The sequence below is a fragment of the Pangasianodon hypophthalmus genome, chromosome 15 (assembly GCF_027358585.1).
Source record: "Pangasianodon hypophthalmus isolate fPanHyp1 chromosome 15, fPanHyp1.pri, whole genome shotgun sequence".
Lineage (NCBI taxonomy): Eukaryota > Metazoa > Chordata > Actinopteri > Siluriformes > Pangasiidae > Pangasianodon > Pangasianodon hypophthalmus.
This window is the reverse complement of record NC_069724.1, coordinates 21,426,604-21,451,527: the sequence shown is the minus strand read 5'-3', so window position 1 is coordinate 21,451,527 and position 24,924 is coordinate 21,426,604. Positions and strand designations below refer to the sequence as shown.

At 36.5% G+C, this 24,924-nt stretch overlaps 2 protein-coding genes across 34 annotated transcripts in view; one reads left to right on the top strand and one right to left on the bottom strand.

The window, feature by feature from the left end:
* Window positions 1–417: 417 nt before the first annotated feature.
* On the top strand, window positions 418–6,053 carry cd8a (CD8a molecule). Its single transcript, XM_026929083.3, has 6 exons — window positions 418–830; window positions 1,387–1,701; window positions 3,052–3,147; window positions 3,548–3,679; window positions 4,348–4,387; window positions 4,496–6,053. Exons 1-6 carry the CDS (start codon window positions 785–787, stop codon window positions 4,548–4,550), a joined length of 684 nt encoding a protein of 227 aa, XP_026784884.3. The 5' UTR covers window positions 418–784; the 3' UTR covers window positions 4,551–6,053.
* Window positions 6,054–9,135: 3,082 nt separating this feature from the next.
* The window catches only part of cast (calpastatin), a 53,112-nt gene continuing 37,323 nt past the window's right edge, over window positions 9,136–24,924 (bottom strand). For 31 of the 33 annotated variants that reach the window (XM_053240246.1, XM_053240256.1, XM_053240266.1 and 28 more), the window contains 22 exons: window positions 24,552–24,593; window positions 20,281–20,385; window positions 20,032–20,148; window positions 18,820–18,924; window positions 18,583–18,654; window positions 18,407–18,472; window positions 16,923–17,027; window positions 16,701–16,820; window positions 16,499–16,609; window positions 15,404–15,511; window positions 14,940–15,044; window positions 14,718–14,837; window positions 14,527–14,637; window positions 12,468–12,575; window positions 12,268–12,372; window positions 12,061–12,153; window positions 11,929–11,973; window positions 11,160–11,285; window positions 10,957–11,043; window positions 10,715–10,747; window positions 9,330–9,444; window positions 9,136–9,241 (listed from right to left, as the gene is read on the bottom strand). In XM_053240246.1, coding sequence (XP_053096221.1) covers window positions 9,343–9,444; window positions 10,715–10,747; window positions 10,957–11,043; window positions 11,160–11,285; window positions 11,929–11,973; window positions 12,061–12,153; window positions 12,268–12,372; window positions 12,468–12,575; window positions 14,527–14,637; window positions 14,718–14,837; window positions 14,940–15,044; window positions 15,404–15,511; window positions 16,499–16,609; window positions 16,701–16,820; window positions 16,923–17,027; window positions 18,407–18,472; window positions 18,583–18,654; window positions 18,820–18,924; window positions 20,032–20,148; window positions 20,281–20,385; window positions 24,552–24,593 — 1,986 coding nt within the window. In that variant the 3' untranslated portion in view covers window positions 9,136–9,241; window positions 9,330–9,342. The remainder of the gene's footprint in view (window positions 9,242–9,329; window positions 9,445–10,714; window positions 10,748–10,956; window positions 11,044–11,159; window positions 11,286–11,928; window positions 11,974–12,060; window positions 12,154–12,267; window positions 12,373–12,467; window positions 12,576–14,526; window positions 14,638–14,717; window positions 14,838–14,939; window positions 15,045–15,403; window positions 15,512–16,498; window positions 16,610–16,700; window positions 16,821–16,922; window positions 17,028–18,406; window positions 18,473–18,582; window positions 18,655–18,819; window positions 18,925–20,031; window positions 20,149–20,280; window positions 20,386–24,551; window positions 24,594–24,924) is intronic. The other 2 variants (XM_053240245.1, XM_053240250.1) reach the window with 2 other exon arrangements.

The following is a 24,924-nucleotide window of genomic DNA, read 5'->3' as shown; positions in this document are numbered from 1 at the left end:
GTTTTTCAGCAGTGTTGCAGAACCATGCACCAGTCTGAAAGAAAAGTAAACCTTCACTATATAATCACTAAATGTTTTATTGTTCGTCTTTTAACAAATGCTGCCCTTGTGATCATTGTGATGTGGGAAAAAAAGCATGAAAAAGTTCCTTTTATTCCATGTTATGCCCTGAAATTGTACCTGTGAACTCAAGTAAAATCCATCACACCATGTGACAAAAAATGTGATCAGAAATTACATCTGAAAATAAATAAATTTGGGGGAAAAATCACATGTGGAAAAAATAAACCCAAATGCTTATATATATAAAAGTTATCATGTGAAAATAAACGACTCATGTAAAACAATCACAGGATTATGTGAAACGACATGAGACAAAAAAAAACAAAAAACAAACAAACAAACAAACAAAAAAAAAAACACGTGATTATTTATGTGTGAAGATTTGGATGTGATCAAATGATCAAAAAAAAGTGTGTCGGTTTTTTTTTTTTAAATGTTTAACATATACTGAGTAATATTAGTTCAAATTTCAAATACCATTTCTTTTGTTTTAGTCCATGTCAGAATTTTTTTTTGACAGATTGTTTTTGTCTTAGTCTGTCAGAAAAAAAATCTAACAAAGACAGTGCAGTGAGTAAAAGAGAAATGAGAAGAGAATGAAAAGAAGAATGAAAAGGGAGGAGAGAAGATCAGGGTCATTATGCGCTTCTCTTTCACACTCTTCATGCTCTAGCTGCTGGGATTAGCTGAAAAAACAAGTGCGAACAACAAAAACAAGAAAATGACCCAGATCTTGAGTGTTCTTTGCGTGTTTTTGTTATTTCATGGTAAGAAATGCGATTTCTTCTTATAGAGTGTTGGAGTTTTAAGAGGTTATAAGATGTTACTCAGTTTATATAAACAGAATAGAGATGTGAAGATTACATTACTGAATGCTGAATGCAAACAGAATGCTTATTCGAATTATTTGTTTTTAATTGTAATAATAGTTTTTAATTTTAAGAAACGTTTTTTAATTTTGGATTGTAAACATTTTTGTTTAAATTTTTTTTTCTTTCTTTTTTTTCAATCCAACATTGATTTTTGTCAGTCAATTTATGAATTTGTTTTAAATAAATCTATAATGTATATACTATGCCTACTTACTGAACTTCTCAGTAGTGTATATTAGTATAAATATGTTCATTTTTTGATGATTTTTTTTTTTAATTTTAGAAACATCCTGCGTCTCAATACGCGTTTTTTTTTCTTTTTCTTTTTTTTTAAACCATAATATTTTGCCAGCTTCCTCTTCCTAAATAGCTATATATAGGCCTATATAAGTTATAAATATAAATTGCTCTTGTTACTTGGTCACTAATCGCTTTCTTTTCACGTCTTTAGGTGTTGAAGGGGCTGTTCAGGAGAAGGTGGTCGAGGAGAATAAAAATGAGAGGCTCACATGTGTCGGGGCTTCTTCAGCAACAGTCTTCTGGCTCAGGCTGAAAGAAAACGGCCAGGGCTTTGAGTACGTTGCGACATACAGCAAGAGTAAGAATTCAGGCAAAGTATCTGACAAAAATAAATTTTTTGTGAGTGAGAAATCTTTCGAAATAACCAGTTTTGAGAAGCAGAAAGACAGCGGCACTTACAGCTGCGTTTCCATCAACAACAACGAGCTGCAGTTCGGCGGCACCACCAAACTGCGCGGAGAGACAGGTGGGTTAGTGAACATCTGCACAGCTAATAAGCGCTTATAACGCCAGCACCATTCCCTCACAGTGCACCATAGTGCCTGCACCATAGATGTCAGCTTGGGCTGGCCAGATACCAGGTGCCAAAACACACGCAGAGCTGATCAGACTGGTAGACTATCTGTGCCAGATGTTGTTATTTTCCAGCTTCCTGACTAATTACTTGACTTGTGATTCATAAATGTTTAAGATTTTCTAATTGTGTTCCATGATGTTGCATTAATAGCAGTAATTAAGGAACTGTTTTTATCTACCACTTTATCCAGCTTGGCCTGTGTTTTGCCAGCTGATCAACCTGGTAGACCATTTTCGCCAGATGTTGTTATTTTCAAGCTTCTTAAATAATTACCTGACTTGTGATTCATAAATGTTTAAGATTTTCTAATTGTGTTCTATGATGTAGCATTAGTAATTTAGGAACTGTTTCCATCTACCAGTTTGTCCACCTCGGCTTGTGTTTTGCCACCTGATCAACCTGGTAGACCATTTTTGCCAGATGTTGTTATTTTCAAGCTTCTTAACTAATTACTTGACTAGTGATTCATAAATGTATACGATTTTCTAATTGTGTTCTGTGATGTTGCATTAATAGCAGTAATTTAGGAACCGTTTCCGTCTACCAGTTTGTCCAGCTCGGCCTGTGTTTTGCCAGCTGATCAAACCAAACTGCATTTTTTCAGCAGTTTGGACAACAACAATGTTGACTCTATAGATAACTCTACACTTTAGTTTATATATTAGTCCAGCTGCACAAAACGAACATTGTAAGAGTGAGTTAATTCACTAGGAAACAATTCAACACTGTAAAACATAACCCAAACCTAGAGGTGTTAATGCAACACTTTTTTTTTCTGCTGTAGAGACAAGCCTATAGGCCTACAATTACTGTCCACTCTCAGAAGGAGTTGTTCTCGATCCCAAACATGTAGACTACATCCAAGCTCAAATATGTATTATGAACCTTAATAACATTCTCTAACCATATTTCCAAGCCTTTCTTGGACATAAAAGGCAGTTTAATCTTAAAATATGTCTAATCCGATATATATGAGAATCCAGGAAGTAGCTGCAGTGGACTTCACTAATCCTAACAGATGTAGTGAAAATGAACTGAAGAGCAAGTTTTTACATTTTTAAATATAAAATATTAACTGGTTTCACCTCCTACAGTCTAAGAAGCTTTCTGCTAGCACAGCTGATGAGGAACTTTTGTCTGAAACGTACTGTTTTTCTAGAAACGTTGTGTACTACACTTAATTTGTACTAAATTCATGAAATATATGCACATAGTAGATCATATATATAATTTTTTCAGTCCCAACAACAATCAAACCGAAGATACAAACAACCCCCGTCCAGCAAGCGGCTATCACGACAAAACCTGCAGTGACATGTGGACGGAATTCCAAAGGTATTATTATTATTATTATTATTATTATTGCCATTGTTGTTGTTAGCTATAATTCATATTTTGTAAAGACACAGCAGCTTCACTCCTGCACAGAATTCCGTACATAAAGAAAAGATTAAGTTTACATTGACGGTGAAAAAGCTACCAGGTTTAGATCATTTCCATGTCGATATCTGACAGATGATCTTCATAAAACCAGCTCAGATGCTCAGAGATACAAGGTGCTTGCAGATTATGTAAGGATTCAGGGTGTTACAGCCCTCTAGTTACTAATAAAGCACACAATTTCACTAAGTGAGGTGCCATAAATAAGTACACAAACACCAGTGAGGAGAAACGAAGATCTTGTGTGGAAAGGTTTGACTTTTCATGTTCCACCACTAACATTAATTTTGTTCAGTATCCACATCAGGGACAAAGTCTGAAAGGTTAGATGTGCTTTTGGGTTGTGAGCTGCACATCTTCATTCCTTTGGCTGCTGGCTGTGGACTTCTCCTCCTGATTCTGGTCATCACCATTCTTTACTGCAATCGTAAGCGTCATCACCATCACCATCTCCACCACCATCACCATCACCACCATCACCATATATAGACTGCTTCATAGTCACATTGCCTTTGAGTAACAACATGAGAAAAAAAAAAAAATTTTACCACAAAATCTCATGGTACATAAAAGATAGGAAACATTTATGCTTTATTTTTTATTCTATTCTATTCTCAAAAAACATTTGACTTTGGAGTGATGGATACAGAGGACAAACAAAAGTTAAGAAAATGTACACTATTACAGGAAATGCTTTTTTTGGTATTACAAAAAGAGCGAACTTTTAACTCTTAAACCTGTTGTTATGACTTTATACCTTGTGCATCAGTTACACACTCTTCTTCAAAGAGTTTCTCCTGTGACTTATAAAACACGCTTAAAACACTTTATTTCATCTCCTTACCAGAAAAGATAAAAACAGCCCCAGGTTTAACACCACTAAATGAGACCATCTGATTGGCTGTAGTGTGAGTTAGTGTAACCGGAAAGCTCATATCCAAATCATCATTCTATCTATCTATCTATCTATCTATCTATCTATCTGGATCTATTTTTACATTTCAGTGAGTATTTAGTTTCAGCTGGGTTTGAGAAATGCCAATCCTTTAACCGCACATTAAAACAAATAAAATATTTTTCTCTGATCTCCTCAAGGTATAAGAACAAGACGATGCCCTCACCATTACAAAAAACAGTAAGCTGTTTAAACATACATTTTCCCCTTCTCTGCATTGAATATTTTATGTATATGATTTTATGTATATGTATATATTTTAAGTATATGCATTATTCATATTTGCAGATCCCGAAGCAGACCAGCAGGCCACAAAACTCTACCCAGTCCTCCAGACTATTAGACACAGTGACCAAGAAACATAGTGTTAAACATTTCAATTTGTTTTTTTTTTTATTTACATTTCTAATCTCTAGCTCTCAGATCTTTTCTTACAAAATTATTTCTGCAAGCAGTATTCCTTGAAATGCTTAACATAAATACTCTATTTGGATTTGGTTTGTAGATAATTTTAATAGATAGTTTGTACTTGTTAAGATATTTAATTTGGCTTCTTCTTCTTCTTAATAATAATAATAATAATAATAATAATAATAATAATAATAATAATAATAATTTGTTTTGTTTTGTTTGTAAATGTGTGTAATCCCATAGTTTTAAAGCTATAGCTACCAATCTTTTCACATACACTTAAGGAAAACAAAGTAAAACTCCTCCAAACTTCCCACCTATAAACAGTTTGGTGTCATGTAGGAGGTGTGGCCCAACATTTGAAGTTATAGATTAGAAATATTTTGATTCCTTTATAGTTAGAGTTTTAGTTTTTTTTTTTTTTTCAAAACTATAACCTTATTTTGCTATTTTTAAAGATTATTTATGTGCAAATGTGTACTGAAGCGAGTACATGATGATTTAGATGTGCAGTTTGCACAAAATTAAACTGATAGCAATCGCTTCACTTACACTAGGCTTCTTACTCCAATGCAAACTAAAGAAGCAAACTTCAGACACAAAATGTTTTCCCTGATTAACCATAGCTGGGGTAAAGGAGGACATTCTGTAGTAAATTTGGCCCTTTGGGATCATTTTGCACCAAATTATTGATTTAAACCTTTAACTTAAACTCCACCGCCATCTGCAAAGTTCCTGTTATTAACTTTTCAACATTTTTATTTGGTCCTTTTTTTCTTTTTTTTTTCTTTCTTCCTGTTATTCTTCCTTTCTTTTGTCGCTCTATCATATACACAAAGGTTTTATGTTCATTCTTTTCAGTAAAGCATTGTATTTCCTTCATGGTACTCATATCTACTTGTATTAGACAAAAAAAAAAAAAAAAGATAAAAAATCAATGTAGTATATGTAGTCACTTTTAATCTGTTATTTAAACCCGAAAACTATAAGAGCATGGGTCACTAGAACAGCAAAAAAAAAAAAAAATAAATGTAGGGTATTTCCTTTGTGTGTTGTTTTTTTTCTCTGGTATTTCAGGTGCCATCTACTGGCATAAAAGTATCATTCATTTATAACACAAGATCTGTTTCTGAGATTTGCATGTATTTAGTTATATGTAGTTATGTATAGTGTAGGATTTCCCATGCTCTTCTAATATAAATGGGTAAAGAAAAATAAAATTAATTAAAAAAAAAAAATACTTGTCTCCTACAAGCCTCCTCTCTCACCTCAGTTATACACACCCACATATACGCACACACACACACACGCACACACCAAAATGGTTTCAAAGCACAGGAAAGGTAATATGTCTATTTTCATTCACTGCTTTAACCTCATTCGACTTGAAATTGGAAGTCGGAGCTCAGAATTACGTCATTTTCGACCCCTGTACATTCAGGCTACAAAGTGGAGAAAAAAAAAATATATATATATATATATATATATATATATATATATATGTATATATATATATATGTATATATATATATATGTATATATATATATATATATATATATATATATATATATATATATATATATATATATATATATATATATATATATATATATATATATATATATATGAACAATTGAGGCAAACATATATGTATATATATATATATATATATATATATATATATGTATACATATATGTTTGCCTCAATTGTTCATCTTTTGTTAGCAACAAGCCAGCCTGCTAACTGTGAGGAGTGATGTATATTTACCTCCTCAAACTCTAAATCAAACACTTGTATATACAGTATACCTCAGTTAAAGATAATGATGATAATGATGCTGTGCTGTGAGCAGCCATGTTGAGTTCATATCACTTGCTGAACTTGGAGGAAGACCACCCCAAGTTTCCGAGTAGGAATTCCGAGTTGAGCAGGTCAGGGTCTCCAGAGCTTATCCTGTGAGCGTGATGGAGGGAATACACCCTGGATGGAACACACCAGTCCATCACTGCACCATACACACAAACATTCACAACTAGGCGTGATTTAGAGTCGGCAATCAACCTACCGACATGTTTTTGGGAGGTTTTGAGAACCTGAGATCCTGGAGCAGTGAGGTGACAATGCTATCCACTGCAGTATTGCTAAGGGGTGCTTTTTGAGACTCTGACACAATGGATAAGAAACACAAGACAAGTCATTTATAATACAACCTTACTCCAGGTGGTTCCTAAAGTCTCATGACCTGTTGACAGATCCAGACTGTATATTCTCCACTCTTGTAACCAAGGCCAACTGGTATGCCTATAAAATAGGTAGGCATGGCTACACTGCAAAAAATAACATCTTACCAAGTGAAAAGATCTTGAATATAGTCAAATTGATCTAATATTTCTATTAGAAGATTACAATAAACCAAATATAAGATTTTTAGACTTATTTCCTCACAGCTAGTAATTTCAAGCTGTTATCAAGCTATTAGCAGATAATTTTGCTAATTTGAAGCATTTATTTCTAGAAAGAAGCACAATTATCTAAGAGAATGAATAAATGCGTCTGAATAATAAAACAGACTGAATAATCTTATATATGATTTAGAATAATCTTACAAGATATATTGCCTGTAAAGATATTTTTTCACTAAAATATTTTTTTGCAGTGTAAAAAAAATTCCCCATCAATATGAGGTTCTATTTATGGCAGATTATTTGCTGTTATCATATGTCCTAAAGCAGTACATCCGAGTACAACAGCACCACAAATGGAAAAACACACAGAATGGTATGAAGAAGCGATGCTGGGGCTGATTTCTTTCCAGCCCAGACTGTAGATTTCATGCAGCCTATCGGTGACAGTCATGTCAGGATTTGGTCTGCATTTGGGCGGATATTTTTCAGTCTGCTTCACTGATATATCCCTATCACCTGAGATGGAATGTGATGAACATAAACAAGGTGGATTATTTACTCCATTGTGCTCTTTTGGCAAAATTCCTTTGGAAGAGAAAATTAAAGTAGACTAAGTCCACGCTGTCCAATCATATCTCAGGCGTGAACCCAGTAGAACATTATGGACTGAAACACTGAAAAACTGCAGCTGAAATGACAAATGCAGCTGCCTATCTTCCATTAAGTGTGTGTGAGTAACAGTTTTCCCCATATCACTCTTGCTATGCCAACTATTTAGCATTTCTATTGATAAATATTAAATTTCAGGCTCCTATTTAATATTACGACTGCTCTTATCTCCATATTTCTCCTTATTAGTGTCGCTGAAGTTACTGAATAATATGCTTTAACATGAATAACTGAATAAGAAACCAAGAGATATAGGGTTAAAGAGTTAAAATTAAAGAAATACTCACAAACCATATTGAAATTTTTTTAAATCCTTTTTTTATTTAACCAGAAAATAATCCCACCTCCATATCTCTGTCCCTGGGTTAAAATGAGATTGCACTTCAGCAGAAAGGCACAGTATTTTAAGTGATATCACCACAACAGGAAGACAAAGTGAAAAAAAAACCTATTAGGACTAAAAAATATAGCATGTTTATGGAAGACTTATCTTGACGAAAGCTGTATCTCAAGTTTGCAAAATAAAGTGTCTTAATGGACATAGCACACACTAGCGTAGCTGTTTACCCAAGCGGTGTTAGTTCAGATGAAAATGAAACAAAGATTCATACTTGGTCTGCCACATCCTTCTCAAGCTGTGATCAACAGATAATAGTGCTTCTACAGGACAAGTTCAGGTGGTGTTGCATATGAATCATACGCTCTAACCACATAAGAGCTTCACTGGTGCTTAAAGGAAGTTCATTTGTCTTGTAAAGCTTGCCAGTAATCTCTTTCAGACCTCCTGCTTTTATATGGGCTGGTTCTAGCTGAGCAGATCATTTTGCAAAAAAAACCAAAAAAACAATAATAATAAAAATAAAAGTACAAAACAAGACAGCCCGGCTAAAGACGCATACACAGGAAAGCCCTTTTGCACAAATATCATTCAAAATAATCGAATCGTAGAAGTTCAACAGAGATCATCCATCATCCATACTCCACACTCCTTTAACACAGCTCTATACTGTAAACTTGACCAAGTACACCAAAGTGGAAGTGCTGTACACTAGTGTCTATAAGTGAGTGACAATATAACACTTATTACTATAGAGAAATTGCCTCCCCCCCCCAAAAAAAAAAAAAAAAAAATAATAATCATGCATTACACTATTCCTAATCCATTTCTTAAAGAGATGTTTAACTATAACAGCGACTAAGGCACATCAGCGTCCTTCCATCGTTCTGAATGGAAAATAATTGCCCTTCTTTTTATTTAAGCTTCAAATCCAATCAGCATGCGCTCATGTACGTGTGGGTATTTATGCTGATCTGGGAGCAGTTTTTGCTTTTCCTGTCATGATAATGCATGTGCTGATCCCAGAACAGTGCTCGGATTTTTACACATGGAACAATTTGCGCTGGTGTTTTAAAAGCATCTGTGCTGGATGTGTTTTTGCAGTTAAAGTTCTGTACACCTTTCTACCATTACAACACATAATATGTACGTATTCGTTCGAGCAGCTTCTTGGATTGGCATCTCTGTATCGCTTTGTGTTGGTAGCAACCTGAAACAGCATAGAATTACGGTTAAGTGATTTGTTTTAATATGCAGTTGATTTTTGATATGATTTTTGGTTTAGATTTGCAGCTTACTAGTGTGTGAGATCTAGCTCTTCCCGCCTTTCTTTGTGGGGGATGAGGACATTACGTCAGTGCTCGGCTTGGGGGGGAGGGGTTCCATCACTGGGACATCAGCTTCTGCAGGTTTCTGAGAAAGACAAAAGAGTTATTGATGAACATGCCATGTATATACACTCACTGACCATTTTAATAGGAACACTTTTACACCTTCTCATTCATGCAATTATGGAAACGGCCAAAATTATATTATGTGGCAGCAGTGCAATGTATAAAATAATGCAGATGCAGAGCAAGAGCAAAATAAATACAGTCTATAAAATATAAATGGATTTTGGGGCCATAATTATATGTATTAAAGGTACAGTCAGGGAATTTTAATAAAAGGTAGCTGAAGTTAGCCCATCCCTTTAAGGTTGCCTCCAAAGCAACGCCCCCTGAAAGCACATGCCAAAATTTGAACTTCATTGCTGAGTCCAAGACAGAGAGTTCTCTGGAAAACAGGCATCTCCTTGTCCCCATTGGCTGGATGTTGGTGGTCCACATTATTTGTGTTTTTACCTGTTTTTCCTCTAAACAGACATTTTATTAATATATTCATTCATTTATTCTTTCATAATAATTTAACAACTGCCAGAATATGAGGAAGAATAAATATTCACAAAAAACTATTTACACTTAGAAATCACTGATCCCACCTTTAAATCCACTGATAAGAGCATTCACCTTTAACTGAATGTTAAGCAGGATCATACTGCTTACGCAGATCATTCAGAGTGCTTACACATTAAAACATTTACATTTTATTCAAAGATTTGGAGAAATTTCTGCAGTTTTGACTCCGGGTGGAGTTTAAAGAGATAAATACAACATTTCCAAAGGTCCAGTGGCCAGTTCCATTAATTAAGGTGCTCTTAGGATGTAGGAGCAGAAATTCAGCAGAAAGTGTTAGAATGTAGTGCAGAAGTGTTTAACAAGATCTTTTTCAAATTCACATGTGGGTTGGACCTCAAATCTAAATCAAATTTTTTTTAATTACATCTTGGAAAAAGAAAAATGGCCAAGCCTCAATATGAGGTGCTGCACCTCTTTGGCCTGGTCATGTGGATACAGGCATCATACTGCAGTAAATTACACGAAGGAGCTGCGTCCAACACATTGTGTGATACTTACGATTTTAATCTAACAGTCTAGTTTGCACTGTGACTTATTTCTACGGAAACCAAAAAAGGAAAAATGAATTCACAATTAAAAGAGTGCAGCTGATGTGAAGAACTGCCAAAGCATGAAGTTCATGCATAATATTCCATGCAATTATTTTCAGTGAGAGTAAAATGAATATTCAGCGCATACTGTTAGGACCTGCACCGCAGCTGTGTTTAGGTGCAGTCATAACCTACCTTTGGTGCAGATTTAGATTTTCCACCTTTACCCTGAAACCAGACAGAGTCCCCTAAATAAACTAATATGAACTAAAATGATCTGTGTGGAAGACGAGCGTGTGTTTACTCACGAATCTTTTTAAACAAATGCTAGAAAAGGCTAATAGAAGTCCCATGGCTCCAGGACTTGTTTATGACTTATAAGGCTGCATCTGTGTATTCATATAGGTGCACAAAGTGTCTAGTAAACAGAAAAGCACCTTTCGTTTGCTGTCACTTGGTTTCGTGTCAGGGAAATCTCCTGGTAGCAGTGAAGCTGCCAGTTTGTCCAATACTGGACCTGACTCCTGGCCAAAGGAGGCAAACATTAAATGTGACGGACATTAAGCACCTTTTTTTTTTTTTTTTTTTTAAGTCATTAATGTTCATTGATTAAATGCAGATTCATGTTGAGGCTGAGTACCTTCTGGCTGGAAGATGTGTTTGCAGGAGGAGCCTGACACTGAGGTGCAGGTGGAGTCACTGGAGGCTTTTCAGAAACAAAGCTACCGGACAGAATGTCAAGGGCTTGGGACTCATCGAGTGAGGGCTGTGAGTAATAAAGGAAGAAAATGGTTAATAAAGAGTCAGAAAAGTTAGAAAAGCTCCACATATTAACTTTTCAGCACAATAACATACAGAAATGCTTTATACAGAGTCTACTGTACATTATTATTATCTTAGGTTTACATAGAACAGAAAAAAAGACAGAAATTTGTTTTAACCAAGACATTTTAGAGTTATGTTTCACACGTTATATTTTTTCAAACCAAGACTTGAGACACTGAGGATCATGATGAACTTTGAACTGTAAAGAATTTTGGTTCTTTAATTTTGGATAAATTATTTTTCTGGTAATTTCACCTCAAGCTTGGATTGTTGCCTTGTTGCAGGATACAGGATATTTATTTTTCACATTAAATTTTTTTCTAGACAAATTTCTAAATAAATGGACATTCTTCTTGTCCATCCCAAAAAAAAATTTTTTCACTCAACAATAAATGCTGGAATTTTTTTTTAAAGAATAATTCTAGAGAAATAAGACATATCAGATAGAAATCTTTCATAAGCGGTGAAAGCAAAGTAATTGGACAGGAATTTTAACAATAATAAACATAACCAAATTTCTTTAAAGTTTCTATAGAAGTCAACTTTATAAAACTTATGTGATATAAATGTAGATAATAAACTACCTGCTTAGCTGCAGACGCTGCCTTGGCTTTGGCTTCTGCTGCAGCCTTTAATAAAAATAAAAATAATGAATGATAAGCACACAGCATTTGATGATATAATGCGATTAGTGAGAGTGGCGAAAGTCTCAGTACCTTGATATCCGCCTCTTTGGGCCGACACTCAGGAGGAAGCGAGTCATCTCTCTCACCAGGCTTAGACACCCTCTCCTCCACCACCTTCTTCTCCTGAGCAGACCACATGGAGACAACATGCAACCAATCAAGCTCCAAATAAACATCTACAGCTACAAAATTCAGTTTTGCACTATGATTCCTATGATTTTTTTTTTTTTTTTTTACCTCAACAACATGTTTAGGAGGCACTGGTTCTGGCTCAGGCGCTGGACGAATGTCCTTTAGAGTGTCCGAGAGAGCATCCATGGCTGATGTGGTACCTTCTGACAGCTTAAAAGAGCATAACGGTGTTAAAGTCAGTGGATGGATCTATATGAACACCATGTGTGGATGTGTGTGTGAGTGAATGAGAGAGAGAGATTTACCTGTCTGTCCATTGTAGTGGGAGCTGAAGCAGCAGAACAGACTTTAGATGCACTCGTGGGAGCCACAAGATCCACCGCAAACTCCCCGAGATCAAAGTCTGCTGAGCTCTGATGAAAGAGAAATGGTCACTTTATTAGCAGAAAATCCTTAAACTCAGCATCTTTAGCTTCAGAATAAAATGTATTTTGTCAATTACACAGATTTTTAGCAATAAACCATATGTGATGAATATAAGTAACCTGATCATGATAAATGTCTCTAATTGGATTTCTTTCTAAACACATGATGTCTGCCAATAAACCCAGTGAAGAAATAAAATAAAAACATTTTTTTTGTAGACAACCAGAATTCAAAATGTCCCTGATCAACAACTGTCTTCACTGTCAATCACTGAAAGACAAAATTCTAAGCTAAGCAACTTTCTCCTGCTAAACCCAGAAAAAACAGAGGTTCTGGTACTGGGACCACAAGCCGCTAGAAGTAAGTTTAGAGATCACACTGTTACTTTAGATGGTCTCTCTGTTTCAAGTAGTCTAACAGTAAAAGATCTCGGTGTGATTATAGACTCTAATCTCTCATTTGAGGTGCATGTAGATAATGTAAGCAGGTTAGCATTTTTCCACCTCAGAGATATCGCTAAGATTAGAAATATACTTTCGCTAAGTGATGCTGAAAAACTAGTCCATGCATTTATCACGTCCAGATTAGATTACTGTAATGCTTTACTATCTGGATGCTCGTCTAGATGCATAAATAAGCTTCAGATAGTTCAGAACGCAGCAGCGAGGGTCCTGACTAGGACTAGGAAGTATGAGCATATCACGCCAGTCTTATCTACATTACACTGGCTCCCAGTAAGATTCTGCATCGATTTTAAAATATTACTCCTAACCTATAAAGCATTAAACGGTCTCGCTCCGCAGTATTTAAGCGATATGTTAGTACCTTACGTTCCGCCGCGCCTACTTCGCTCTAAGGATGCAGGCTGTCTATCAGTACCACGCGTTGCCAAAACCACGGCAGGGGGCAGAGCTTTCTCTTACCAAGCCCCAAAATTATGGAATAGTCTCCCAGTTAATGTACGTGAAGCAGACACGGTCTCAGTGTTTAAGTCGAGGTTGAAGACTTATTTATTTAACCTAGCATTTAGCGACTAGTGTTTTTATCAAAGGAGTAGATCTGGGGGACTCGTGGATGTTGAGTTTTATATCCACACGGTGACTGTGAGTGTACCTAACCACTTTCCTTCTCCTTCTGCCGAGCTACACTCCTGAGCTGCCGGTGATCCAGACCTCCCCCCCCTTCACTCTGGACCTGTCCACCGGCAATGCTTCATACTGCCACGAAAACGCTTCAGCTGTTTTCCATGGACTACACCAACACACATTGTGCACACACACACGCACACTACAGTGTAAACCCATATGAGGATGGGTTCTCTGTTGAGCCTGGTTCCTCTCAAGGTTTCTTCCTATCACCATCTCAGGGAGTTTTTCCTTGCCACCGTCGCCCTGCTTGCTCATCAGAGACGGCACACACACACACTTCACTTTACTTTTGTTTGTGTAAAGCTGCTTTGAGACAATGACCTTTGTAAAAAGCGCTATACAAATAAAAATGAATTGAATTGAATTGAAAATTCTTGTTTGTCTTTCATCTTCTATCAAAATGCCATGACTTTTGCCAACCTCTAAACATCTCCTTATTTTTTTTATTACATTATCATGCACACACGTTCAAGGAATAATAATAATAATAATAATAATAATAATAATAATAACAGGAACTAACTTGTTTTGCAGATGTTCCACAACATTAAATGTAACTGTAAATGGACAAAACGTATGATTTGTCGTTCTTTAATAATCTTTCTAATTAAATAAATTTCAATCATCAACTTCAGGGTGCTCACAGTTACTCTGCTTCACTTCAGGCCACATCACACCATCAAGTCCTCAAGTGTTTTATTCCTCTTATACCACAACGCTTTTAAAGTCTCTAAACTTACTGATAACACGGTGAGAGATTGTATTTTACAGATGTAATAATGCGACTCACGTCTGCTGGGGGAGCTGAAGGAGGAACAGGGGTCTGGACTACAGGCGCCTTCGCTGAGCTGGTGAAATCTCCAGAAAGGATATCCAGAGCTTCAGTAGGGTCCAAGGACGGCTGTTAAAAAAGATACAACTGCCTCAGAAACAGCCTGTAACACCACATTACAGGTTTAGGTGGCTAGAATGATGTGCTACCTCTTTCTTTGGGGGTGGAGGCTGTGTTTTAGGGTCTTCCTTAGGGAATCTGTAACCCGGAGGAAGTGTGTCGTCTCTCTCACCCACACGCACACCTTTCTCTGATTTGATTTCAGCCTCCTAAACAAACACACACAAACATCAGTGGATCCTTCTTTACATGAATGTGCAGGTTAAAATAAAACGTCTTGCATTTTATATAAATAATGAGATGTTAAGTACTTTGATGATTTCCTCAGGTCTGAGTTTTGGGGACTCGGGGACCAGTTTTGCTTCGGGAAGTGTGCCTCCCAGAGCGTCAAGAGCATCCAGAGACATGGGATCTGCCTGAGGAGAACAGAGATTCATGTTTTAATGTAGAGCTAATGGAAACTGAAGTGGATATAATGACAGAGAAGAAAATTACATACTTTTTTAAAATAACAAGCTGTTTATTAACTTAAAGTGACACTGAGAAGTTAGTATTAAATCAATTGTAACTACAATTAAGTACCCATGTACATGTACGTTTGCAGAATAATAAATCGTTCCAATGATTTTCATTATCATATTGGCTCAGGGACTGGACGAATGTCCACTGCAGTGTCTGAGAGAGCATCCATGGCTGATGCTGTACCTTCAGACAACTTAAATCAGCATAAAGGTGCTACAAAGCATGAGACAGAAAGTGATGAAGCTACATTTACCTGTCTGTCAGTAGTAGTGGGAGCTGAAGCAGCAGAACAGACTTTAGATGCACTCGTGGGAGCCACAAAATCCAGCGCAAACTCCTCGAGATCGAAGTCTGCTGAGCTCTGATGAAAGAGAAATGGTTCATTTGTTATTAGAGGATCTTTAACCTCAGAATAATCCACATATTATGTTCAGATATCAGAATGCAACTGTAGTAAAGGATATCAGTAACACGGATTTTACTTTTAAAAAACATCCATGGTATTTACCTGAACATAAGTAATCTGATATTGAGAATAAAGAAAATCACTGGGTCTATATGATCAATAATCTGATTTCTTTCTAAATTCATGACTCCTCTACAGTTGCAATGCAACCTACTAATAAACACCACCACAGAAGGATCTAACGTAGAATTCAAATTCAACATCGTTTTAGATAATCTCATATCAAAAAGTCCCTGTTTGATGATCGTCATCAATATCAATATCACTGAAATACAAAAAAAATCTTGTTCGTTTTTTTATCTTCGGTCAAAATGCCATGGCGTTTGCCTTCCTCTGATTGGTCAGAAGGTGTTCACTAAGTAAGGAATAAAAAAGGATGGGGTACACTGTTATAGGAAAACAGTCAACAATGCAGTGGTGTGATGCAGCCCAATGTGAAGCACTGTTACTGTTACCACTCTGAAGTTAAATATCTTCCTATAGCAGCATGTCCTGAAGTGTTTTATTCCTCTTTCACCACAGCAATTTGCCAACAATTACAATTCTTAAATAATTAATGAACAACACATCATACTTTTTATCCATTTATAGCTGTAGAACGTCCACAAAACAACCTACTTAGAATTATCTATCTATCTATCTAGTTCTGGATATCACTTATATTATACTATAGCAGCTACAGAGAAACCAGAAAGCACAAAGTCCTCTGTCCTGAAGACTTTCCTGTGGTGGAAAACTTACTTGCTAAATAAATAAGTGTTTTCTTCCTTAGTTATACCACAGTGGTGCTGAAATCTGAAATCTGACTGGTCTGAAGGTGTTAATTAACTTTCTGTAACGCACTAACTGATTGTAATTTACAGATGTAATAATGTGCCTCACGTCTGCTGGGGGAGCCGAGGGAGGAACAGGGGCATGGACTACAGGTGCTGCTGATGAGCTGGTGAAATCTCCTGAAAGGATATCCAGGGCCTCGGTCGGGTCCAGTGAGGGCTGTTAAAAAGATACAACTGCCACATTAAACAACTTCTCTCATTGCTCAAACACCACATTACAGGTTTAGGTGGCTAGAATGATGTGCTACCTCTTTCTTTGGGGGAGGAGGCTGTGTTTTAGGGTCTTCCTTAGGGAATCTGTAACCCGGAGGAAGTGTGTCATCTCTCTCACCCACACGCACACCTTTCTCTGATTTGATTTCAGCCTCCTAAACAAACACACACAAACATCAGTGGATCCTTCTTTACATGAATGCACGGGTTAAAATAAAACGTCTTGCATTTTATATAAATAATGAGATGTTAAGTACTTTGACGATTTCCTCAGGTCTGACTTTTGGGGACTCGGGAACCAGTTTTGCTTCGGGAAGTGTGCCTCCCAGAGCGTCAAGAGCATCCAGAGACATGGGATCTGCCTGAGGAGAACAGAGATTCGTGTTTTAATGTAGAGCTAACGGAAACTGAAGTGGATATAATGACAGAGAAGAAAATTACAATGCTGATCAACCTAAAATGGCACTGAGAATGTACTATTAAACAAATAATTTTAATTAGTTTAAGTACCCATATAAACATAATTCTGCATTTAAAAAAGTTTTTTTTTCTAACACCCAAGAAACTACTGGCCTAGCAAACACTATACCCTGCTGCTATACCTAGCTGACTAGCTAAATGCTAATAAACAAGCTTCAGTTTGTCACAGGTAGACACAAGCAGGAGTTTCTCAGCAATTACACAAACTTGTCAAACTATACTATAACTATTATTAGCATTAGCTAACTTAGCCAGCCAGGGAATTATTATGAACATTAGCTAAGTTAATCAGCTAGGTTAGCATGCAAGGATGTGGTCCCAGGACTTCTCCAGTTTTATTGAGGTACTTTAGAGTTGTAGCAGATTAAACTCATGTTAGATTGGGAGACATATTATGCATCATTACAAAGATTCAGTCTCAGCTGAAAGAAAAAGAAAGAAAATCAAGTGGAGAAGTGTCCTTGCTACACCTGTAGAGGGCAGTGTGATGCTGTTTAACATGTTGCTGTGACGCATTTGATGTTCATACACTCAAGAGTTTGGGCCAGATAGCATTACCTCAGCCATTTACAAAAAATTAGAAATTTAAAAATAATGCAGGGATTATTTGACTTTATGATAATACATCATTGGTGCCATCATAGGCGCCAACATTGCTAACAAGAAAAATCCTAGCAGACAGGTAGAAATCAGTTTTACCACAAAAATCCTATGCTAATCGTATTAATGATAAATGGCTGACTGTTGATGCAGAAAGCTTTTGCAAATTTTTAACCCGTTTTAATTTCCCACACTCAGATCCAGACAGACTTTTGCTTGGTAGTACATAGACTAATTACATAGACTAATCATCATACTGCCGAGTTGCACATATTGACAGTAAGTTGGCTCTGACAGGTGTGATTTTGAAGAGAATGTATGGATAATGTGTTTTTAACTCCTGTGTGGGTCAAGCAACAGTAAAAAACAGTGAGGGAAAAGTCTTTGTGACCACTACTTAATAAGTACCAGCACCTCCATTTTTTAACCAATCAAAGAAACCACAGTCCTGCCATCTTGGCTCATAAGATCAAGGTTTGCAAATTGATAGGTCAAAAGTCACTTAAAGCTGGCATGAAGAAAAAAATACCTCTACCAGAAGCAAATCAGTTTTTCATCATTATTTCCCCTTTGCCTCTAACGGTGAATTCTGTTCCCACTGGGTCTAACCAATGCTTTAACTGGAAAAGCAAATAAAGCGTAGTTTCAGCATTTATAGTACCTGGTCAGAGGTGGGTGGAGTGCTTTTAGTGGCTGTTGTTGGGACAGAAGGTGCTCCAGAACAGACCTACAGAAATAAGATACATATCACTACAAGCTGCACAATATTATAGCCATCTACTAGTCATGACAACGTAACTCAAACTTCAGTACGCTTATGGCATTTATGTGAAATACCTTTCTGGCATGGGCAGGAGCCACAAAATCACCTGCCAGAGCATCAAGAGCTGAAAGATCCTCCACTTGGGGCTGCAAGAACCCAGAATAAGAGTATACATTATTGGTAGAATAAGACATTGTTCCCAGTGTGAACTTCATGGCTAGCTGCTTCATTGCCTTTACTCAAAGTGAGTTTTCTTAGAAGGAAACATTTGGTTGAGTTAAATTTTTATGGTTCTGTGGTGATGTTCTTACCTGCTTGACTTGGGCTTTAACAGGGCTGTGGACAGCAGGAGCTACACTGGCATCAGTGAAACCTCCAGACAGAATATCCAGAGCCTCAGTCGTGTCCATGGAGGGCTGGAGAGAACAATACGTACACCAAGTACCTCAGTATTGATTCATTAAGGTCATCAGCTAATTAGTCTCATTATAATACCTTGAGCACTGTAACAAAAACCCAGCACATCATGTATAAAATCAGACATCATTTTCCATGGGTTATATAATACTACTCAACCAGTGTATTTTAGAGTCGTATGCAGTAAAGAATCATCCAATAAATACAATAAATCAAGTGAAATGTTTCAAGGATTTCAAGGATTTCAAAGATTACATAAAAACAAAATAAGAAAAATTTCGTACCCAAGTCCTTATAAAATAGATGTAACTGAATATGAGTACATTATTCAAAAAGAAGTGATAAAGTGTTCTAAACAGATACAAATAGGAGGCACACTAGACTTGAGGTGTGCATCAGGACTCGGATACTGTGGAACGCAACAAAGAGTCTTTGTTCTGCTTTCCTTTTTTTTTTTTTTTTTTTAAAAACACCTATTTTGGGTTTACATCCGCATACAGACACAGATAGAGAAATTGTGAGCACTATAAACAGATACAGATAGTGTTACTGCTTAAAAAAAAAAAAAGAAAAAAAATCCAATTCCAGGGATTTTACAATAAATAAATTTAGCTGAATGGCTGTGCTGAGTGAACATCGTCACTTTGTATGTTATATATATCATTGTATATTATATACAGAATGTGAGAAATACAAATGATGAGAAAATGATGAGACAAATGTTCTGAAATATGCTCTGTGGCCTGGCCCAAAAATTACCCTACTTCCAAGACCTCACTGAGATTTCCAGGACATTTTATCCCTTCTGTCATTGTCCAGAAAACCCTTATTATATAGATTTCAACTAAACTTACTAAGCAAATTCAACTTACATACGCAAGTGGAAATAACATACCAATATAATACAATATATCTACTTCAAATTTAGCTTCATAACCACAAACTAATCTTTAGAAAGTAGTATGCAAATATGACTGGACTTCTGTCATAATCTTGAATACATATTTCCACACATTCTCCTTTTCTACGAATGTGTAAAACCTGCTGTAGAACTGATGATGAACCCCTCAGACAATTGTCAGCATGTTTTTAAGATTTTCAGATACCTGTTTTGGTGGAGGAGGAAGCTTCTTGTCCTTGTCCTCCTTGAACCTGTATTCAGGGGGCAGTGTGTCGTCTCTCTCACCCACACGCACACCTTTCTCTGACTTCAGCTTCCCCTCCTGGAAACACACAATACACACAGCATTACCTGATTACCCAGGAACAACCGATCATTAAAAGCATGCTTGTTTAATAAAGAACTGTGAAATATAATGTAATCAAATAAAAGTGTAGTAAAAAAGAGTCACTACATGAACAATTTCCTCAGGTCTGAGTTCTGGGGACTCGGGAACTGGTTTTGCTTCGGGTAATGTGCCGACTAGAGCTTCAAGAGCGTCCACAGACATGGGATCTGCCTGAGGAAACACACAGGAGGAACAGAGATAAACATCTGACCAACATCAATGATGGATTAAATAATAGCTCAGCTAAATCTATATTAGTAAACTGGTAAAATGGATTTCATGCAAATTCATTGCTTAAGTAAGAAATAAAACCTGGTGTGCTGTTGTAGGAAAATAATCAATGACCAAGTGGTGGGACACGGCCTAATGTAAAGCAGAGTTACTTTTACTATCCCATGTTTTATTGTTGTCCTATAAGAGCACATCCTTAAATATTTTATTTGTCTTATACCACAGCAATTTGCCAATTCTAATGTACTTTTCATCCATTTACAGCTACATCTAATTTTGTGGAACATCCATGAAACAAGTTAGTTCTTGTTATCACTTATGTTATAAATTAGTCATATCCTCACCATCCTCTCTTTTTTTCTCTCTTTGAAGTTAATGACAAAACGTAGCTTGCGTTACCAAGAAACCAGAAAACGCAAATTGTACCAGTCCCGAAGACATTTCTGTGTGCTGACACGGAAATGTTTCACCATATAAACAATTGCATGTTTCTTTTTTAATGGTTCATGTGGAGCATCAAACATACAAGTCTCTATCTAACTATACACAATAAACACAATAAATAGAAGAAAAAAGGGTGCATCATTAAAGGCTGTGTCGTAACGGATACTAAACCACTATTGTGTGTGTGCATGTGTGCGTGCGTGTTTGTGTGTCTGAGGTTTGACTGGGCAGGTTAGGTTCTGATAATAACAGTGCCAGTGGTGTCTGAGTAGGTGTGTGCAGGGCACAACTGAGCCACAATAAAGTTTATTTCCGAAACCAAACTTTGGTTTCTAAGGTGACTAAAGTGTTTCCAAGGAAACATTATTTACACTCCCAAATATCTATAATTAGAGTCAGTGATTTGTGAGAAAAGCTGGTAAATTCTCTTGTGTTTAATTAACGTACAAAGTCTTAAATCAAAACCTATGTGCTGTATAGGGTTACTATAACACACTGTAATGGTTTCAACAGTGAGTGTTAGGCAGTGTGTGTGTGTGTGTGTGTGTGTGTGTGTAAGTGCTCCCGTTTATGTGAAGCTGCAGTGCGAACTCTTTTATAAGGCAATAACACATCACTGGTAAACTAATGCAATCAGAGTGTCTGTAGAATCTGTGTAGGAGGAAACTGTCTAAAGTTTACTATAGTTTTATCATCTTGAATGAACTTTGTGCTTTATCATAACTATGTTTATTGCATATTTGACCATTTAACACTACCACATTTTTATTGTGCTATCTTACATAACTATAGTTGTTATACTCTTAACTATTGCATTACCATGCACTGAAAAAATATCTTGAATTTGTCTAATATTTCTGATTATGATCAAACTAATATAAGATTATTAAGTCCATCTGTACTTGAAATGAGTAGAAATGAAAAATGCTTGATAGATAAGGAATAAAAACTGTCAGGGCAACATTTAGTGACTGTTACAAAATGTTGACACTGGAGACTCCTTCCATAAATGTTAAATAAATGTCTCCTTTCGCCATATCGACAGCATACACCATACAAGTCCGTCCGAATTATCTGATAATGTATAAGAATGAGTGCATTAATTTGCATTGCAGCTGGAACTACTGTCAGAGCTGCTGTTATGGAAAGTTAATCAAAACCTTCTGACTAAACAGAATCAAGAATTCAACAGTGCTGTGGTAAAATATACACTATATGGCCTAAAGTTTGGAAACACCTTACCATTACACCCATATGTGGTCCTTCCCCACAAAGTTGGAAGCACACAACTGTATAAAATGTCTCTGTATGCTGTAGCATTACAGTTTCCCTTCACTGGAACTAAGAGGCCCAAATGTGTTCCAGCATGACAATGCCCCTGTGCACATGTAAGGTCTAGGAAGACATGGTTTGCCAAGGTTGGAGTGGAAGAACTCGAGCGTCCTGCACAGAGCCCTGACCTCAACCCCACTGAACACCTTTGGGATGAACAAACATCAACTCCATCCCAGGTCTCCTCACCCAACATCAGCGCCTGATCTCACTAATGCTCTTGTAGCTGAATGATCACAAAACCCCACAGCCACGCTCCAAAATCTAGTGGAAAGCCTTCCCAGAAGAGTGGCGCTTATTATAACAGCAAAGGGGAACAAATCTGGAATGGGATGTTCAACAAGCACATCTGGGTGTGATGGTCAGGTGTCCCAATACTTTTGGCCATATAGGGTATTAGATGAATATACCTATATTCAAGATATCACTTGTCACTTATATTAACTGTATGTAATGATACAACTGTAATGTTTATGCATGGTATGGCTAATGTAATGTTTATGCATGGTAATGTTTATGCATGGTATGGCTAATTACTTTTGTGCAATAAAAAAAGTAGTATTCATATGGGTGTCAGGATAGGTATGTGTGCATGGTTGAAGAGTTTTGTATACAAGTACATACAGGTTCGTCACGTCACTGAGTAAATACTGCTGAGAGAGAGAGAGAGTGTGTGTGTGTGTGTGTGAGAGATGGATCAGAAACCAGCTGGTCCAGGTTTTCACCAGGTGAGGTTTGTTTGTACTCTTCAACTCCTCCCAACATTCCACACAGCAAGAAGCAATAACACTCCTGCTGTCTTTCCACTTTTGATAATTACTTGGACTGAAATGTTCTACTGTCTACTATACTTGAAGCTTTTAGCGCCGTCATATAAAGCATATGAAGTACAAAGAATTGATAGATAATTACGCCAGGAAATTGATCATCACCTGAAATGTTCAGGTCCAAGGGACAACTTGTTTCCTCAAGTAACCATTTTACAGTGAATAATCCCATATAACCAAGTTTCCACTGAATAAGTGGCTAAAATATTTCAGGAATTTTTTAACTTAACAGCTCGTTCAAAGGGACGTCAATAATGGACGCTCCATGTAACGTACATTGAAAAATAGACTATTTCAAAATGCGTTTTTCTTTTACATGATGTACAAACATACTGTGTCTTTCTGAATACTGGTCTGATCTTGTATTTGAAAGGTCCACACCTCTTACACAGCAGGAAGCCAAATAATCTTCAAGAACAAATGGTTTATTATCACTGCTACAGGTTCACACCCCTGGAGTTTGGAAATTATGAACAGCTGCCATTATAAAATAGAGCCGAGAGGACGAATGAAGGAGACATAAAAGAGTAAATTTTATTATCATCTCGAGATTGAATCCAATGGGCTTTGGTACTGTTTTACTGTAACCGTTCAGAAGAAGTTCTTATTTAAGCTTAAGGTAATGCTTGTACTGCCTCATAAGTGCCACCAAAGGCCCCTGTTGGTGTGGTCTAGTTTAGTTTTTGTCCTGTTAGTATTATCACAGTTCAATGCTGTATTGTTCCCTAGTTAAAGCCTTTGCTGTACAGTCCTGATTGTAATGTCATGCATGGAAAATACCCATCTGTATTCAAGAATGCTATTGAATGATATTTCACTTTAAGTATTTTTACTTGTTCGATCACTACTGCTGTGGTAATGCTAATTTCTGTTGGCACAGCTAGGCACATCTAATGCATTTTCAATGTCATGTTAGTGCCAAACTAATAGTAGCCTGAAGCTACAGAAACAGAAAGCAAACCTTTATTTCACATGTTCTGAATCCTCATTACTGTGGTTTAATTCTTTTTATTTAGCATGCTGCTTTATTTTTATTTAGCATACTGCTTTGTGCGGCTCTACACACAGCTAACAGTAGCGATCTTGCCGGCTAACGTCGGCTAGCTGAAACACAAAGTGCAGAACAAGACTTACATACTTGGTTGCCTAGCAACATAGCTATTGTTACGTGAGCAGCCTTAAATTTATGTTTTTTTTAATGCTGCCGTGTTGTAATATTATTCATTTGTTCTTAATGTTTAAGTGCTGTACGATTTTGATCATTTCCATTAATGCACCATTTTTTTTAAATGTTTTATTTTTGATAATGTAGTGTTCTCCCTTAATGTTGTCATGTTCTTATCATCTGCTTTTGCATTGCATCTCTGTAAGTATGTACAGTATGTCTTAGAAACTACACTATAAAAAAAACTTCCAAACTCTCAGATTTCTGCTTCTAATACACTCCCATAGCAAACACACAAACCTTGAAAGTGGAAAAATATGGAAAAAGAGCTTTCTTACCTTGGGGTCTTGCTTTGGCTTATCTGCAGAAACCTTTTTTTCCTGGTGTGATAAAAAAATGAAAGGTTTTACATTAAACTTTGCTACTTAAACAACATCAGTTTTTATTTATCCTTCTGTTTATGACTTTTTTTCTTGATTTAATAACTGTGTATACTCTAGGTCTTTTTTTTGCCCCTCATGTATTAACATCCTATACACACATTTGCTTTCCAACTATAATTCTCTACACATGTATTTTGCTGATAGCATGCTCATGTTACTTGAACATGTTTCATTGCTTTAGTGCACTGGGTGTAAAAACTTAGTGCAGACAAAATGCTTTTTTAATTACTAATATCATTAACAGATGAGTGAACAGTGGCTTTGGCAG

What these genes read in the sequence shown, in the direction of transcription:
- cd8a (XM_026929083.3), top strand. Translation starts at nt 785, where the DNA reads ATGACCCAGATCTTGAGTGTTCTTTGCGTGTTTTTGTTATTTCATG. An exon ending in ATGTGGACGGAATTCCAAAG is followed by an intron (nt 3,148 to 3,547) that starts GTATTATTATTA and finishes AATTTTGTTCAG; the next exon opens with TATCCACATCAGGGACAAAG. An exon ending in CCTCACCATTACAAAAAACA is followed by an intron (nt 4,388 to 4,495) that starts GTAAGCTGTTTA and finishes TCATATTTGCAG; the next exon opens with ATCCCGAAGCAGACCAGCAG.